At 40.1% G+C, this 19,166-nt stretch overlaps 1 protein-coding gene across 8 annotated transcripts in view; it reads right to left on the bottom strand.

Annotated features, from left to right (window-relative positions):
* Positions 1-19,166, bottom strand: part of Pde1c (phosphodiesterase 1C) — a 258,046-nt gene that overhangs the window by 69,193 nt on the left and 169,687 nt on the right. For all 8 annotated transcript variants that reach the window (XR_004771036.1, XR_004771037.1, XM_035448641.1 and 5 more), the window contains 5 exons: positions 15,592-15,693; positions 14,967-15,087; positions 9,763-9,844; positions 6,329-6,449; positions 3,771-3,946 (listed from right to left, as the gene is read on the bottom strand). Coding sequence is in view for 6 of the 8 variants with exons in the window: in XM_035448641.1 (XP_035304532.1) it covers positions 3,771-3,946; positions 6,329-6,449; positions 9,763-9,844; positions 14,967-15,087; positions 15,592-15,693 (602 nt within the window). In the remaining 2 variants the exon portion in view is untranslated. The remainder of the gene's footprint in view (positions 1-3,770; positions 3,947-6,328; positions 6,450-9,762; positions 9,845-14,966; positions 15,088-15,591; positions 15,694-19,166) is intronic.

Below are 19,166 nucleotides of genomic sequence, written 5' to 3'. Positions count from 1 at the left end.
AGTTGAGCTGAATGGGAAACATCACTGTTCTAATCACTAGGCTGAGAACTTCATAGTATTCAACAAAACTGAGTGCTGATAAGCAAACAAAAATGAATTTCTCAACAAGTGCAGCGATTTTCACTATATATCATATGAAATATGTTGTTATGTTTATTGAGACTCACTGTTCAGTAAAGAAACTTAGAGAAGTTTTTGAGAGAGTAGTGTAGGTGGTATAACTAGAGACTCAGCAAAGACAGTGGCACATGACAGACTAGGGCTGGGTAAAAACTTCAGGGTACTTTGACAACTAAAAATATTATCCTTAATATGTAATAAATTAGTATGATTCAACAATAGAATATGAATATCCTAATGGGAAATGATAGTAAAGAAAAATGGGCAGTTTCACTGATACTGCATCTGAGAGAGAAAATTTGTTAAAACAAAACAAAAAAGGCCAGAAAGGAATTTGGCATCAAAAAATTTATAGTTCTTATCTCTGTTGTCAGAAGAATCCCATACAGTCTTTTGAGCTTTCATGTTTATAATTTTATTATATGCAGCAATGACCTGGAACCCTAACATTCAATAATGAAGGAATATCTCAATGATTGTGTCCTAGACATTATATCAGAATATTCAGGACCAGGGGAAAAATGGTGTAGATGGGAAATAAGAGTAGAATGTATGCGGCATTGCATTATAAAACTGATTTGTAGGGTTAAGTTTACTATCTGTATACACAGCTCAGCAAAGCTAGATTGACTCTGAGCATGAGCAAGAGTTATTGACATCTAGGTAGGGTAGAATTTTATTCTCTTCGTCTTACATATTTTAAATAGTTCAGCATTTGTGATCTACACACATTATTACATTAGCAGGAAATAAATATGTAAAAAGTATTAAGTCCTGGGTAGAAATTAATAAATATAGATCCTATTTATTAATTGTTACATCCTTAAATTTTAGGGTGGAAATGATGCTTGACCCAGGAAACTATACAAAGTATTGATTAAGTTTTTCCTAACCAACATGGATTCTACAGAACTTTGTAAATCAAATTGGATAGCATAAACTAAATTTTTCTTATTTCCTAACAATATGTGTTCAAATGCCTGTAGAAGGCAGCTTTTTTCAAAATTAGAGTTCTTTGAGATTAAAAAATGAGAAAAATAGTCTGGGATCACTTACTCAAACCAATGAAACCACAAGCCAGATTTCTCCTTCACATCAGTCCATCCATGAACAGCACAACTCGAGACTGAAAGTATGAGCTGTGTTGAGTTGACACCTTAACAGCCAGTGTTTTACCCCTGCTACACAGGGTCAACCTCCCTCTCCACTGTGTTTAAACAGCAGCTCCCTCTTGCCAAGCTCCACCCGGGCCAGCTCTGTTCCCAGTGCTCTCCATATGTTGTTCAGTTCTTACTGAAATGTAAAGGACCATGCTCAGGACAGAGTCTCATTTCCTTCATAACTAAATGTGTCCTCCATAACTAAGCTATGTGAGTCTAAATACATGTAACCCAAGGGCCGTACCTTGTTCCTTTTGCTTCAGTGTGCACATTGTCTTCTTTCTTTTGTGTGTATGTTTATGCATTTGTGTGTAATTGTATGTATGTGTGTGTTCCTCAAGTGCTATCCACCCTTTTCACCCCCAAGACAGGGTCTTTCACTGACCCACAGCTCTTTATGTGGGATAGGCTGGCTAGGGAGTGAGCTCAAGTGAGAAGCCTGTCTCTGCTTCCCCATTCCTGAGATTACAAATAGAAACCACCATGCAGGCTTCTTTCACAAGTGTGCTACCACATGGGCTATCCCCTCTGCCCATCCTGCTCCTATTTCTAACACTGCCAGGCACATCCCAGCATCCTACAGATTCTACCTACTGGATGCCTTCCCAAAGGCCCCAGTCATGGTTAGAGATGAGTCCTTTCATGGTGCTTAAAATAGTTTCCTTATCTCTAGCTTCAAAGCTAGTGCATTTTAAATTGATGAGGTGTTTATCTGTCCTCTTGAAAGGACCAGTTATTCCTTGGAAAAGAAGCCATCTAACGTTTCCCCAGGTGATTAGTTCAGAAGGTAATTTTGGTAACAAAGATAATTGCAAACAAATGGTTTTGAATGACCTCTTTAAAATGTGTTTTGTCAGAAATTGGATGTTCAAGTGTAATGATCATTCGACAGTGTTCTTCTGATGGTGCAATAGCCTGCCAACATGGAGGATTTAAATGCTTGATGCATTTGAATGGACCCTGAGTGCTTACAATTAAAATATAGAGCAGCTGTTGGAGCCCTCCATAGCTTAGGGTGCAACATCTGTCCCCAAATGATAATGTTTCAATTGTGCCCCAAGAACACCATAAATCTAAACCATTGCCTTACCTGCAATGGTTTTTGCAGTATTTTGCTGAAAACTCAGTGCCTGGCCTTTGAAACAACCTAGCTGCAGGGTGCTCCTCCCCACCTGGAGTGGGGGTTGCAGAACTTCCTTCTAGGACTTAGAGTTGTTCCCTAGCTTTCATGCACTGAAACACCAATCCCTGAATTTAAATGTGGACTTTAGGGGGTAATGAGGACTAGGCCTAAACCTTCCTAATGCTGTGACCCTTAATACAGTTCCTCCTGGTGTAGTGACCCCCAAGCCATAAAATTACTTTGTGACTACATCACAACTATAATTTTGTCACTTTTATGAATCATAATGTAAATGTCTAATGCAGAATATGTGATACGCAACCCCGTGAAAGGGTTGTTTGACCCTCAAAAGGGTTATGACTCACAGGTTGAGAACCATGGGTCTAACATAAGAGCCCCTTCCTATGAACCCAGAGTATAGGGATATCCATACCACCCCTTGGCACTGGGCATGGAGTGTAGAAAATAGATGGCATGCAACAGGTGCCAGCAGACACTGAGTGCTGCTGAGGGTTCACCTCTGCAAAGCCTGAAGCAATCAGTCCTATCTGAGTGTCAAGAGCCATTTCACATCTGGTATTCTGCTCTCCCTGAGATCTGGCATCACAGATTCATATGCTCGCTGAGTGGGTGTCCCTCTCCACCTAAACAGTGTGATCATGTCATATGTGTGCCAATCATGATCAGTAAAGCCAGAAAACATGAGATAGGAATTAAGCTCCAAGAAGCATGGACTTTCATATATTTCTGTACATAATAGCTGGAGTCACAGCTTTTCTGGTCTGAACCTGGATGAGCTTTGCTTCAGGAAATTGCAGTTTGCTTACAAGTTATTATCACCTCAAAAACAAACAAACAAACAATATCAGATCCATGGTTGGATCAATGAGTCGAGGACACCCCTGAATAGTACAGGATGTTTAAAGTTCTTGGAAGGAAATTAAAGTTCCTCATACCCCAACACAAAAGGCAGACAGCTGTTGCTGGGGCTTTACCTAGGAAAATGAGGGCAGAAAGGCTTTACAGTCGTGGCTGCTAACAAGAAGTACAGCACTTGGTAATCTAGAAAGACCGGGAAACGCTAATCCCAGGCCCGTAGAACTCCACACCGGAAAGAGTTTTAGCTGTGTCACACAAAGCCATGAGGTGGAGAGGCTTGGAGGTCTAGAACATTCTACCATGCATTCAGTGCTGGACAGAATGAGACTTGGCAGATGGTACTACCCTGCATTCAAAACCTCCAGGCCCTGGAGCAATGTGCTTTACTTGAAAGGCCTGTAAATCACAGAAGGCAGCCACTTGCTTTGCAAGCGGGCACTGAGTATGCCTGGATAATTCTAAAAGGTTCTTTCTGAAGAGCACATTACCTTTGGGCACCTTGGCCCGCCACCGCTCCCGATTGACGTGCACCACCTCAGTCCAGGTGGCTTTAAAACTCTTATAGTCAACAGGGATGACAGAATTGTTGATGGGAGCGCTTCCTTCTGACCCAGAACTCTTGACACCTGGTCGCTTTGCATCTGAGGCACTGATGTTGTTCAAACTGGAGAACAAAAGAAATCATACGGAAAATGAGTGTTAGTCGTGGACACTGAGAAAGCCCACCAAATGCTAGGTAGTATTGGCTCAGTTGCCATCATGATAACCTCAGGCCCTGGGCATTGTGGAGATGCAGGTAGGAAATTCAAAGATTTAGCAGAAAAAGTCTACAAACACTGCATCTTTATGTGCCACAGTATTTTTTACCTCCTTCTATGCTGATTGGGCATATTCTCTCTCTCTCTCTCTCTCTCTCTCTCTCTCTCTCTCTCTCTCTCTCTGGTAACTGCAATCTCCTTCATTTATTTGTTTTGCTCTGTTTTTTTTAATGAACAAACTTAAACTTAGAGTTTCATTTACTTCACAAGGCATCTACCTGCTACCACACTGATCATCTTTCCAAGTTACTCAGCAAGCTGGTCCCTTTTCTCCAGCTCTAACATCTTCAAGATAATGCTAATTTTATGATTATTATACGTTATTTATTTACTTATTTATTTATATGCACATGCCAGGGCACACATGTGGAAGCTAGAGGAAAATACCCAGGAAGTGTTTATTTCTATGATCATGTGGTTCCTGTGGATCAAACTTGGGTCATAAGGCTTGATAACAAGTATCTTTACCTACTGAGCCATTTTTACTGACCTTTAGATTTCCTCTAGTCTGGGTTCCCCAAGCTCAGAAAAAGCAATGATTTCCTTGTGCTTCTTAGGGATGCTAGATAACCAAACCATGCCAAAGATATAATTTTAAATGAATTCTACTTTGTGCTTTAAACACAGGATACATTGCCAATTTCTGCTGAAATTTCTAAGTAGCTATACCATTTACCACCATCCTAAGTCAGATCCACTAAATGATAATGAAGCATTACTAGAGTTCATTTTAGCCAGTACCCAAAGGGCTAAGAAGGTATGTAGACTTATCAAGGGTTCTGTCCTTGCTTATTTTTTAGCATCTTCAGTGAGGGGTCATTCATCTTAAGCAACTTTGAATTCCTCTTTCTTTACTTTCTCCCTATTTACTTATTTCTCTGCTCATTTCTTCTCATATTTAATAACCAATTCTACCAACATCCTTTATAGCAAAGCTCAAAGTTTACAAAGATGCAGAGGTAAGGGATCATTACAATGGGGTTAGCAATAGCTGCTGGTCATGTTAGGAATGGTGAAGTGGTGGTGGTGGTGACAGTAATGCGGTTGTTGGTGGTGATGGTGGTGGAGGTGATGGTGGTGTTGTTGTTGGTGGTGGTGGTAGTGGTGATGGCCATGCTAAAGTAATGGTGGTGGCAAGAGCAGAGGTAGCAGCAGTTGGAGTAGCAGAATCAGCAATGCCAATGAAGATTCAACGCCAGCTTTACTGTGGCCTGCACTTCTACCACGGCAGGCCTTCCAATATCTTATAAACACTGAATAATTCAATTAACCTATGAGTACTATGACCTTATTTTCTCAAATGAATAACCTGAATGTGAGGTGAGTTTAATTGCTTATCTATAATCAGCTGGGAAAATTCTCAGTGTGTGATTACCTACATCAAGTTTATCAGTCTGAATACTGGTGGGCGATTATCTATCTTGGTTATATTAATTGTTGTGGGAAGACCAAGACCAGTGTGGGATTTCCATGTGTTTGGGTCCTGGACTGTACAAAAGAGGAAAAAGTGAACTGGGTGTAAATACACATGAACTGATTCTTTTTGCTCTTGAGTATGGGTGTGTCTAGTGGCTTCAAGTTCCTGCCTTGGCTTCCCCACAATGAAAGACTATAGCCAGGAATTGTAAGCCGAATAAACTCTCCCTTCCAGTTGCTTTTGTCCATGCTTCTATCATAGCCTTAGGAAAGGAAACTAGGACAGTGAGCTGACTTATATGAGACTACACAGGTTAATAAGAGTCAGGATGTTAAGCCTGAACTCTGGCTGGAGAGTCTGGACTTTTACTATTCTACATTTGATATATTTAAGCATTATGCCGTGATCCAGGGTACTAGAAAACACTGAAGTTTGAGGTGTTTTAAATATATATATTTAAAATCTGTACTCCACTTTCTTCCTGAATAGAAATGAAAATCAGCTTCATTTCTTGTAAGAACTCTGATCAAAAGCATGGCCATCTGCAGAATGAGGAACAAGGGCTTCTGTGTACTGCAGGAGGAGTGTTGTGGTCAGTGCTGCTGGCAACAAAGGCTTCAGAGAGTGGGGCCATCCCGCTCTGCCCTTGGGTCAGCCTAGAAAGCACAGATAATATCATTGCAAATCCTTTTAAGGAAACGAGACAGACACATCTCCTGTAAGAAGTGGACAGTCCAGCTCATTGTGGTGCCACACATCTCCTGACACTAGAGTCTCCCTCCCCACGCACCTTTCCGACTTCCCCACTGACCTTGAGCGCCTCTGGCCTGTCCCACCAGTCTGGGATGTTTCATCGATTAATGGACTCACAATTTTTTCAGTCATATCCGTGAGCACAGTGAAGGTGGGCTCCACAATGAAGTCAATAAAACCTACAGGGAAGCAGCAGTGGCTCAGATAACAGTATGCTAACAGGGACCCGCCCAGGTTTTCCACTAGAAACCAATTAGTCTTTCCGTAACCAACCAAACAAACAAAACATCACATCTACATGGGAGCTCCAAATCTGCCAAGAGCCAGTTGCTCTCATTCTTTTTGAATGTCATGAATCAGTTTCATTTCCCCTATATAATTTCCTTAGGGCTTCTTAATAAGTGATTCAACTGAATGCTTAAAAACACAATTTAACACCTGCTATGTAACAAGCACTGTGATGCGTTTTGTAAAAGGCTAAAGATGAATAATGCAACCCAGCAGCTCTCAAGGAATTTATAGGTAAGATTTAACGGGCACAAAAATAACCCCTAGAGTTTCTGCAGGGCCAAAGGAGAAGCCCAGATGAAGGCTCCTGGGAAAGAAATAAAAGAGAATGGAGAGGAGATGCTTTTGCTCCTATAGAGACCAGTGAGCAGTTGTGTGGAAGTTGTGTGTTGGAGCTGAGCTCTCAAGGATGGGTGGCAAGAACAATGTCACTATTCACGCTGGGTAGAGGGACTTTTAGAGGTGGAAAAGTATGCAGGATGTGTCTGCAAAATGACTGGGGTGTGGGGACTGCTTTGAACTTGGAAAAAAATTTTTGGGGAGGCTAGTTATCCAGAGCTCAAGGAAGGAAGCTCCTGGGGTTTAGAATCAGAGTTAGAATCAGAGAAGCTCTGGGCTGGCCTGATGATATCTAGGCAGCTTTGTGATGATATATGAGCTTTGATACAGTCCACGAAGCAAGAGACATGGAAAGGCAGTGAGGAGGAAAGACAGAGGGTGGGAACATCGTGTTAGGAGCTTTGGTATGGCTCAAACAGAAGGTAAGAAATGGAGAACCAGAACTGTTGTACACTGGACCCCAAAGGTACACAAAGCAAAGTAGAGGAGGCGGCTTTGCTCTAGAGGGAACCTTACGGGAGGCTCCAGCAACTACACAGAAGAAATGAAAGAAGACAGAAGATGGGCTGCAAGCTGCTGACCTGAGATACAGGAGGCAGAGCCACAGGGGAAGAGTCAGAAGAAAGGACTGGAAACTGCTTTGAGGTCATTACAGCAGTGACACCTCTTAAGATGGAGAGGTAGCAAAGACTGCCTTAGAGTGATTGTCTTAACTCAAACAGAAAAAAAGAATAAAAGAAAACAGACAAATAACAACCACAACAAGAGAGAAAGAAAGAAAACTAGATGAGTATTTGTGACACATGGAGTGAAAATAGCACACACACTTGCACTAACAGAGACTGGAGTAAGTCATCCATAGTCACACATAAGGAAGGAGACACTAAGTGACTTCCACTAAGGAAGTCACTTCCCATTCCTCTGAGTGGGTATCTGGAAATGCAGGGACGAATATTTAGTTTTCATAGTTTTTAAGGGGATAGTGATACTGGTGTTGAGACTCAGCAGAGAAGAATGCTAAACATCGTATAGTGTGACCCACAAAATAAGAACAGGCTACCTGATAAGGAAACACTGGCAATGAAATTTGTTTGCAGTTCAACACAATTTAGTTTTGAGCTCAAACTGTATTTGATGATACACAGAATTCTTTTTACCAGCTCCCATTTCCTACAGGAACTTGTAAGTATGTGTGCTATTCTTGGCACAATGTAAAATCCTGGCCTGATTTTCTTTCTCACTGTATCCTACTTCCTATCTACTGTTCCTGTCATATTGGAGCTATTGAGAATTCACTACCATATTAAGCAGTTTTTAATCTCTCTGCTTTCTCTATCTCCTGTCTGTGGTGTCATTTTATCCACCCCTAAGCAATTGCTAACATATACCACTATCTATCACTACATGCCTAGCCACTATTTGAATACTTCGTCAGATATAGCTCAAATATCACACCTTAATATGTCTGTGTGGACAGCCTGGTCTCCAGAGTGAGTGCCAGGATAGGCTCCAAAGCTACACAGAGAAACCCTGTCTCGAAACCCCGCCCCCCCAAAAAATATGTCTGTGTGAACTACTGAGTCTAATGGTTCTAATGCTGTCTATATATTCCATTGTAAAATGTTAGTAATTCTACTTTTAACATGCATAATGTTCTAGCATTCTTTGTTTTTCTAACATCTTACCCACTATCTAATACTGGTTTAATAATATCTTTAAAAGCAGGTACTATGTAGAGTTAGTGTTTGACTTTATAGCCTCTATTATAATTCCTAGCAGTGCCCAGTACCCAACAGGAACCCAAGATACATCATGATGAAACAAATAAAACAATGAATGATCACATAAAGCTCAAGCAGATGGCACACATTCTCAATCTTAGCACCTGGGAGTCAAAGGCAAGAAGTCAGGAGGCTATACAGCTCATGGCCAGCCTGAGCTCAAGCTTAGCTTTAGCTAAATGGCCGGTTTATACCCAGCCTGCATTTCAGGAGACCCTATCTCTGCTCCCAAAGTGGACAAGTAGAAAAGGCAGCAATCCCTTATTAAATTGATTTTTGAGTGATCACAGCCTCATGACATTTATTTTATGCGTGATGGGTGACTGTTTCTCCCACAGCTGAGGGTTTTTGTTATGCATGTATTATGGTAATTCTTATTTTGTGTGTGTGCTGAAGAAAAGGAGTGAGGAAACCAGAACAATTTAAAAGAGGAGGAATGTCCTAACTTGGACAGAAGAAGCATCAAGAAGAAGAAGAGATGGCTAAGTGGTGGTGGCCCTCTCTAATCCCAGCACCCAGGAAGCAGAAGCAGGCTGATCTCTGAGTTCAAGGCCAGTCTGGTCTACAGAGCAAGTTCTAGGAAAGCCAAGGATACACAGAGAAACCCTATCTTAAGAAGAAGGAGGAGGAGGAGGAGGAGGAGGAGGAGGAGGAGGAGGAGGAGGAGGAAGAGAAGAAGAAGAAGAAGAAGAAGAAGAAGAAGAAGAAGAAGAAGAAGAAGAAGAAGAAGAAGAAGAAGAAAAAGAAGAAGAAGAAGAAGAAGAAGGTGGTCAGTAAGATAACTTCTAGTATTGAATAATAGGGACACTGAAGCAAAATGGGTTCCCTAACTACAGTATATATGGCCATTTCCTTGGGAAGTTAAACCCCTTTCCTTTTGGCAGGAATGATGGAGACCCCAAAGTTCCACCATCTAATTTCCACCCCAGAACCAGCCACAGTCCAGAGAGAATGATGCCACTTCAGCCTGCCAAAGGCTGGCATCAGTGAGCCAGAGAACCAGCAGGGATCACCGAGCATGGCAGCCCTACCTGCTATAGATATGCCATATGATGCTCCTTCCAAGAAGCTGCCAAATACCTACCCACTTGTGACTGAGCAACCATGGTTGACTTTCTGTCACATAGAGGAGAAAATGGCAGCCCCAGCTCTGCTTCTCTGTCACCCTAGAAAAACAGAAGGTCACAGTAAACAAAAGAACAGTGGGCTGAGTGGCCCAGATTTTATTTAGCAACCTCAGCTACCACTTAGGCCACTTATCTTTATTTTAATTATTACAATTACATCATATAATAAGTCCTGGTGGGGCCTGCTCCTATAAACAAAGGACACCAAGAAGTGGTGGCTTTTGGAGAGCAAGCATTCCTTCTGAATGCAAAGTCTCATGCTGTCCCTAAGAAAGCTTCACTGGGCAGCAATAGGTTCCCCATGGAAAACCAGGCAGCAGTCCATGTGTCCTGTAGCCAAGAGCCAACATCACAGTCAGAATTGCTGTGTTCCCCACAGTTTTCCTGCAGCTACCTGTGGTCCTCTTCTAACCACTGAACCCTCAGCGGTGAGCAGTGTCCAAAATTCAAGCTGACTGACATGGCTTTGTCTCCTAAAGCCACACATGAATGGAGTAAGTGCTTCTGTGTTTCCTGCCCTAATACTTGATGTACAGTGAAAAGTGGACTAGAAAGAACCAGTTATTAGACAACAATACAGCATAACTAGTGTTCCTACAAAATATTCTCCATGGTACCCAATGGCACCGCCTTAACACAAGCTCTATGGGACACCTAACTGTTAATGAAGATGACTTCTGAAAACATGAAAAAACAATCTTTCTGTCATGTCCAGGAAGGAGAAGAATATCTCTGCTCGTGCTTATCAGTGGACTGTGTTCTTCCTTTTCTTGTAGGAAGAAACTCACTCAGCATAATGACTACACATCTGTGTTGGAATCCTGCCTTTCTGCTGTATGGTCCTAGAAAAGTAACCATCCTTTGCTATTTCACAACTTTCCATCTGTTAACTGCAGGATAATAGTTCAAACCCAAAGGGCTTATCATGAGGCAAAATGACAAAAAGATATTTAAGCAAATAAAAAGAACTACTAAAAGAATTACTGTTGCCATAGAGGCAGCCATACTTGAAGTCAAGTTTTGAGAAACACAGAGTGAATTTGTTCCAGCTAGCACACTCAAATTGTAATGAACATTACCAATAAATTAGTAGCACTCAGAAATCTCAGTAGCCTGCAGCTAAGGATGTTCCAACACCTGAATGCTTATTTCTCAGTATTGTCACCAAGGAGTCAGATAAGAATTCTAGCAAAAGCATGAGGTGGACTTTTAAGAGTCTTTATATTGATCAGAGCTATTGCATACTATGTTTGCCTAATAGCTATAAACAACCAAGAACTAAATGACACAGAATTAATGTTTATGGAGCAAAAAGTCTAGTGCACAGAGAGAAAAAAATAATAGAAACACATGTCAGCCCATGGCAGTTCACATATTTAAAATTATATACAAAAATCTGAGTTATTTGCCTGACACAATAAAGAAGGCAAATTGTTATGATTGAATATAAAATGTTGACAACTTTCACCCCAGCTGCTACAATGGACTCAGTCCTGATGAATGGGCCTGTAGGAAGTGGGTCATGAGAAGCTCATCTTTAAAGAGTATATCACATGTCCTCAGAACTTTCTTCTCTGACTCACTTGTCTTGCTGGTCACCAGTAGGGGAACAGTATTCTTTTTCCCTGACAGTATACCATGATGTTTCTGTCTTGCCACAGGCCTAAATACAATGGAGCAAGCCAATTACATACTGAAGCCTCTGCAATCTTGAGTCCACATCAACCTTCCCTCTTTCAAGTTCATAGCCTCAGATATTTGTCACAGTAGCAGATTAACTATTATATAGATATATGCTGAGAATTAGACACAGAAGTCTCCCATGATCCACAGACATTCACAAAGGTGATGTATACATAAATTTAATTTAAGCTCCAAACAATAACTAATTATTTGGTCAATAAAAAGAAAGTAATTTGGAACCCATTAAGTGAAGAAACGTATCACTAAAGGATATAGAAAAGCTGGAAAAAATATTCCATTTAAGGTAACTCTTGGTTAAAAGAAAAATAAAAATCAAATTTAAAGACTAGTTGCTAGTCACTGTGCCTTGGGCACAGTGTGTCAGAAGCAGAAACAAACAAACACTGCTCAGTTTCCGTTTTCTAAACAAATGAAAATGAAAGCAAATGAAATGAACATTGAATTCAAAGAGTTAGAAAAATAAAAGTAAATGAATTGAATAAAGATGAAAACAGCATCACTGAAGAAGAAAGAAACATTAAAATGATAACAAAATCTTGTAGGGGAGAGGGAAAAATTCAACAATACATATGAAATAAAACAGACAAATGAGGAAACAGCCACAGACATAGAAGAGATGTAGAGAACTATGAAAGGTGTTTCCAAAATGTTAAAACACACAGTGAAAAAAGGAAAACGAATCTCAGAGCTTTTCAGAACAAGACGGATTTACCAAGGCAGACATACATTTTCAAAGTCTGTGGTACATTTAAAAGCACTTTATGGCTGTGGCCTGGATTCTGTGGAACATGGTTGTGAAGATGAAGATGAAGCTCCCTTCTTCAGAAGATCAAGAATGCCTGGGCTGTGTTCCCAAGGATTAGCTATCTCGTTATTTTGAAGTATAGTCCAACTTTCTGAAAGTAATTTTAAAAAGCTTCTCTGGACTCATTGGGATTTCCCAATGGGGACTGTCCAATTTTAAAGCTAACACTAAGAGCTGGGGTACCATTACTCCTTTCATGGGCTACCTGTTTTGTTTTGGCATATGGGTGAAGGCAATAGAAACCCTTTACTGAATTACATTCACTAAAACCAGTTCAGTTCTAGCGATTTAACACACCAGTTCTGAGAGGCCAAGAAATTCAGTTTGGTTATTTCCACATTGCCCTAGCATATTTTCATTCCATTTGAGTGTGTACACAAAGTTTCCTTTACGATAAGGAAACAATGTTCACATGATTAAATAATTCACACACTCTCATAATTCAAAATAGGAATCACTTCAATATATCAAACTTACATGAGTTTGCCATGGTCTGTCCATTGGCCACAGACTGAATATTCCTAGCATGATGGAAGTATTTTTATAAAACTACCTCAAAGGAAGCATATGAAAAAGGAGGGGTGGGTATTTAGAGAAAGGTCCCACACTATTGTTGGGAAAACAGTCATTTAAAAATTGTTTAATGTAAGCCCTTAATGAGGGAAAAATTTATAGTCTGCTGTCCTTATATACACCTTAGAGTCACACCTGTGTCACTCAAGCTCCTCCCATGCCTACTCTTTACTCCATTCTACTCATCATGGAGCCTGGGAATTACTCTGGAGACCACATAATGCATGTGCAAATGACCCTTCCCATATAAGGACAGAACACATGAACTTGGGGTAAGGGTGAGTGTGCATATGTAGACTGGCTGGCACCCATGGACACACTGAAGAGAAAACAGGATATTCAATGATGAAAGGTTCTTAAGAATATTCAACTAAACTTACCCTAAATCTTTTCTGTTCCCTCAAAAAAAAATCACAGACAACACAAAGACAAGGGAATTAGAAGGGTGACTTGTTTAGTCCCTGGCTGCCAAGCAATTGGAATAAAGCACTAATTGACATCTTGGGCTTTTGTAACTGTTAACTCTAGTCCCAGTTACTACCAGACAATGTGCATAGTTTTAGAAAGAAAAAAATACAGAAATTCTTGTGCAATTATTTCCTCATTCAAACAATAATCATAAAAGTAAGATCATCAGGAGAATTTCATGCCCAAACCCACAGTAACCAGTGTGCCAGTGTGTCCCCACACCTAAGATGGTGAAGACTTACTCCTCAAAGTCATATGTTAATAGTATTTAGAAGTGAAGCCTTTGGGAGACAGCATGGATTAGATAAGATCGTGAGGGTGAGGGTGGGTCACTGATACCCCATGAAGGTGTCAGTGACTTTAAAGCAGAGAGACCAGAGCTAGCACACTTGCCCTGTGATGCCCCGAACAAGTAGATTTACCAGATGCCAATGGCAGGAAAATAGAGTTCTGGGTTACAAAGCCATGACCAAAATAGATCTTTATCCTTTATAAATTATCTTGTCTCGGCGGGACTAGGAGACAAGGAGAATTCTAGGAAAGGTAGGCAGAGAGGCCCCACGAGGAGATGCCATGTAGCCAAAGAAGGCATAACAGGTCCAGGTATTCTCCAGTAAGCCAAGACCACTTAACAACAGTTTAATAATCAAAAAAATTATCTTGTCTCATGTATGGTATTATAGCAATCGAAAATGAATGAAAGCTCAGAGAAACTCCCCTAGACATTTGAGGGAATAATAGTGAGACGTGATATTAAGTGCTGTTTTATGGGGGCTAGAGTTCTCAAAATCCCTTTTTGAATGAACAAGAATTAGCTGATTTCATTTGCTAATATGAACTAACAGTAACTGAGATCTGTAATCTACATTTCATTGCCTGAGCTCAGAGTCTCATGTCTCAAAGCCAGTGTCCATGTGGCAGCTTTTTTCAAGGCGAGGCCAGCATCTGTGACAAGGCTGGAGAACTAACCCTAACCTTAAGGTCTTGGTGATGTGCACTTGTTTCCTTTCTGTTATGAATTCACATATTTGTGTTTGTCTTAAAGGAATGCATACTCACTAAAGACTACCTGTTCTTATAGATAATATGACACTGGATTGAAGGTGTAGTTAAATTTAAATGCACTTGAAGAATAATTCCAAGTGATTTCTTGACTCCAACTTGCCTTATCTTAGTTTTGGAACATTGTGTCTGTCATAGCTTCTCCATCAAAAGAAACAACCTACTCAATAACAAGAGACATGAGTCAAAGGTTATCAGCATAGCCCCACAGGGCAATACGAAAAAAACTTTAATAACCTTTTTAGTAACTCGTTAGAAGAAATAAAGAAAAGGCTCTCTTCAAATGATACTTAGACAAGAGAACACCACAATGAAACACCTTTTCCTCTAAGCAGAAATGCCTGAGACAGAATGCAATGCATTTCACAATGCCCTGACAATTAGAATTTAGGTAAAATTCAAGCATTATACATGCAGAAATAAAACAACTATGAAAAGCCCCCTTCTCCAAAAAACTAACTATATCCTCTGTGGTCCTTGATGGAGAGGTGCTGAAACATTCACAAAATATCCAACACCAGCCCTGGTGAGCAGCAAAAGACAAGGTACCTGTCTGAAGAACTCCTCCAGGAGAGACATGGTCCAGCGGTGGTGCAGGTCCCATGCTTTTGCAGGATGGCTGATGTCTGCTGTGTGCAGCATCAGAGATAAGGCTTTTGGCTTCTCAATTCTGCAAACCCAACACATGCAAGCACACAGTGACCATGCACTTCAAACATTTTTAAAGTATCAAAAATCTTTAAAACCCAGTTGTCGCTGAATTGAGGAAAGGATGAATGGCCTCTAAGTACTGCCACCATGTTGTTGTTGTTGAACAAACATTTCAGCATTTACTGAATAAGGTATTTCTCATCTAACCAATTAATAGAATGGCTGCAGTTTTCAACCAGGTGACAAAAATCCTAACAATATTTAAGTTAGCTGTACATTTAGCAGACCTTTGATCATTTAACTGCTAATTTGGCCAAACTGATAGCATGCCTTGTATTTTCTTCAACTCTGATTCTGATAAACCTCTAATTGTGAGATACTGTATGATGCTCAAGTTCCTTGCTCCAGACATCACTACTTTCCAAGCTAACCAGTCCATTATCCTGAAGGTGACTCATTTTCACTGTATAAAATGTGCAATTTTCAGTCTAAGCCCTATGAGATGATGTCACAGGCTACTCACGCTTCTGGCTGCTGCAGGGCTGTCTTCATGGCTTTGATTTGCTGGAAATGACAGGACATATCCGTGGCCATTACCATCTCAATTACCAAGGTTCGAAACTCCCTTTTGGGGACACCCATGAAGAAGTCATGAAAACAAAGAAAAAAACCCGTTATTTTTTTGCCACATTTAGTCAAAATCAGTTAATTGTTCCAGACATTGCAAATCTAATATCAGTCGTTCCAGTCGAATTTGTATGAATTGGGATATAAATGAAGGTTAAGGACTAGAGAATAATTTACTAGGAAAACGATACAGGGGAATAGAGAGGTTGCTCAGTGGTTAAGGGCATTTAATCCTCTGGCAGAGGTCAGAGTTCAATTCTGAGACCTGTAACAGACACCACCTCCCTGAACACTTGCATCCATGCACAGAATTTACAAATAAAATATCTTTACAAAAGAATATGATACCTTTGTCATCTGGAATATTAACCTACAGGGAAAGTTATGGTGAAGCTGAAATATGAATTTAAGTGTTCTCTTCTCAGCTGAATTCATTTTTAAGATAAACCAGTGAAATAGTTCTAGAAACTACACTGATAATCTATTGGGTACTTTGTGTATTCCACATTTTAAAAACCATCTTTTTTTAAAGAGTTCTTTTAAGCTTACAGAAAAATGGAGCAGGGTAATCCCCTCTCCTGGTAGTTTCCCCAATCACAAATATTCTGTGCTTATGTGGGGTTCACGAGTTAAAACCAACAAACCAATGTTCAATAGATTTATTAAATGAAGTTCACAGATTACTTAGGGCTCACTCATCATATCACACAGTTCCATGGGATTTGACAAATGCTCCTGCCATGTGTCTATATTTTAGCATCATATAGATTGATTTCTGCACCCCCAATTTTCCTGTTCTTCTCTCCCTGAGCATTGTTAGAGGTTATACCAAACTAACAACTGCGTTGAAGTATAATTTACATAGAATAAATGGTTCTTATAGAAATGGCATGGTTCAACCTGTTTCAGCAACTGAATAAGCCCTTGAAAACACCATTGCATTCATGATAACAAGCAGTCCCACTTTCTACTTCTGAATATGTATGTATATAATGTGTACGCATGTGTATGTTTGGAATGTTAATGTATATGAATGAGTATTGAAATGACAAATATATGTTATACATATATACATATGTACTATATTTTACATACATTATACATATACATAATTACATGTATATAAAACAAAATATTCTTTTTTCGTCTGAGTTCCTTTCCTAGGCATAAGGACTGTCACTCATGATAGAGTGCATCACCCATAGTTCCTTGCTGCTTCCAGTTAAGAGGTATCCCAAATATTGCAGTTTGTTATCCACTTACCAGCTGATATATATTTGGTTTGTTCTACACTAGTTTAGGGTGACTACCAATAAATCATCTGTGGGTATCGGTGTGCAAGTCTTTATATGGACATGGTCTCATTGCTTTAGAACAAGCATCCAGAAACAGAATGGCTGCTTTGCTAGGTACCTGAGCATTTAACTATAAAAACCTGCCAAACCCTTAGCAAAATGTCTACTTAAGTTCACATTTTTGACAAGTGTGTTAAAACTATAGTGTTTTTCTTGCCTTCTGTCAGCTTTTAGTTCTAGCCATCTAGTGGGTATGTTCGGGTGTCTCGTTACGGTTTTAATTTGCATTTACTTGACCAAATATTATCACTGAAAACCTCTCATGTACCTTTGCCATGTGGGCATCATTTTTTACGGAACGGTGTTTCAATTATTTTTACTTTGTAAAAGAGAGTTATTTCTTTAAAAACTCATTATTGAATTGTCAGGGTACATTGTGCTTCTGGATACAAACCCTGACAGAATATGTACAGTAGCCACATTTCCCCAGTTTCTCGGTTACCGCAATTCAGTACTTTCCAAACAGTTTAATTTTCATTAGGTTACATTTATTATTTCAAAAAATGCTTCTCACCTTTTGTATTCTAAGAACTCCACATGTCCTGAAGACATCGCTGTGCTCTTCCCTGTAAAATCGCTGCCACTACCATCGCTATCACAGTGTTGGGAGCAAACCCAGGGTGCCTACCGCTGACCTGCATTCTGAACTGAGTGGCTGTTTCTCATCGGGTGTTTTATTATTCAGTCTTCTGCTTCCCCAGTTGAGTTAGTTCATCCTGGCTAGGCTTTATGTTTTACTTCATGACAAAATTTGAGTTGATTTTGAATATGGTTTGAGGTAAGTTATTGTTTTCCATAGATACCCACTTGTTTTAACCCCACCTCCTGAAAGAAAATAGTTTTCTTTCTCCAACGATTCCACTTAAGACCTTTTTCAAAAATCAAGTGTGAGGGGTCTGAGGAGATGTCTCCGTGGGTACAGTGCTTGCCAGGAAAGCACGAGGACTGAGTGTTGGGTGTGACAGGACATGTTTGTAACCCAGCACCGGAGGGAAAAGGGACCAGGACAAGAGGATCATCAGTCAGTAAAGTGTGCTCTCCAGTTAGTACTACCAATAAGTGACCTCCAGGTTCTAAAAAGAGATACTGACTCAAAAAACAGGCTGGTAGCAGTAGAGGACAACACCCATTATTGACCGCTGACCTTTATACGAGAATATTTTTAATTAGCACACAAAGTAATAGCTTTCAGTATGACTGTATGTACATAAATATCACTGCACTTAGTTTTCCATCCCATCCCTTCTTGCTCCTCCTCCCTCCTCTTCCTAATTAGTCCTCATTCTCTCTTTATGTCATATGTGTGTTTTCTTAACCTAGATTCTGCCCACAAAAGTTCAGTGTCTGCTTTCTAAGTTTAGTTTATTTAATTTAACAAGATGACCTCCACTTCAACTATTTTTTCTACGAATTCTATAATTTCATTCTTGTTTGTGGATGAATAAAACAACACTGTAGGGGCTGTCAAGATGGCTTAGTGCCGTAGTTCTCAACCTTCCTAGTGCTGTGACTCTCTAACACAGCTCCTCATGTTGTGGTGACCTCCAGCCATAAAGTTCTTTCATTGTAATTTTGTTACTGTTATGAATCATAATGTAAATATATGCAGGATATATGAGGTTTGACTCCTGTGAGAGGGTCATTCCACCCCCTGTGGGGTCGCGACCTACATGTTGAAAGCCCCTTGCACTTGCCACCAGGTTTAACCACCTGAGTTTGTTCCCACATTGTGGAAGGAGACGACATGGTGCATTGTGGCATGTGTCCACCCACTGTCCCTCTCACAAATTAGTAAATGTCATAAAAAAGTCATGTGTACATGGACCATATTTTCTTTATTCATTCATCCAAGATGGGTGTCTAGGGTGATTCACAGCTTGACTCTTGTGAATGCAGTCACAAAGAAGGATAAGGATGAGTGTGCAGGTGTCTCTGTGCTGTTCTCATGGTATTTCTTTAAGACCGCATCCAGGAGTGGGAGAGATGAATCATTGGTTCTATTCTTAGTTTTCTGAGAAGTTTCCACACTGGTTTCAATAAATTTGATCCTTTATCTCCTGCCTTGTGCAAGAATTTTCAACGTAATTTTCTAATGGCTAGCTCCTAGTCTATTTTT

The sequence above is a fragment of the Cricetulus griseus genome, chromosome 8 (assembly GCF_003668045.3).
Source record: "Cricetulus griseus strain 17A/GY chromosome 8, alternate assembly CriGri-PICRH-1.0, whole genome shotgun sequence".
NCBI lineage: Eukaryota > Metazoa > Chordata > Mammalia > Rodentia > Cricetidae > Cricetulus > Cricetulus griseus.
This window is presented reverse-complemented; position numbering and strand designations above follow the sequence as displayed.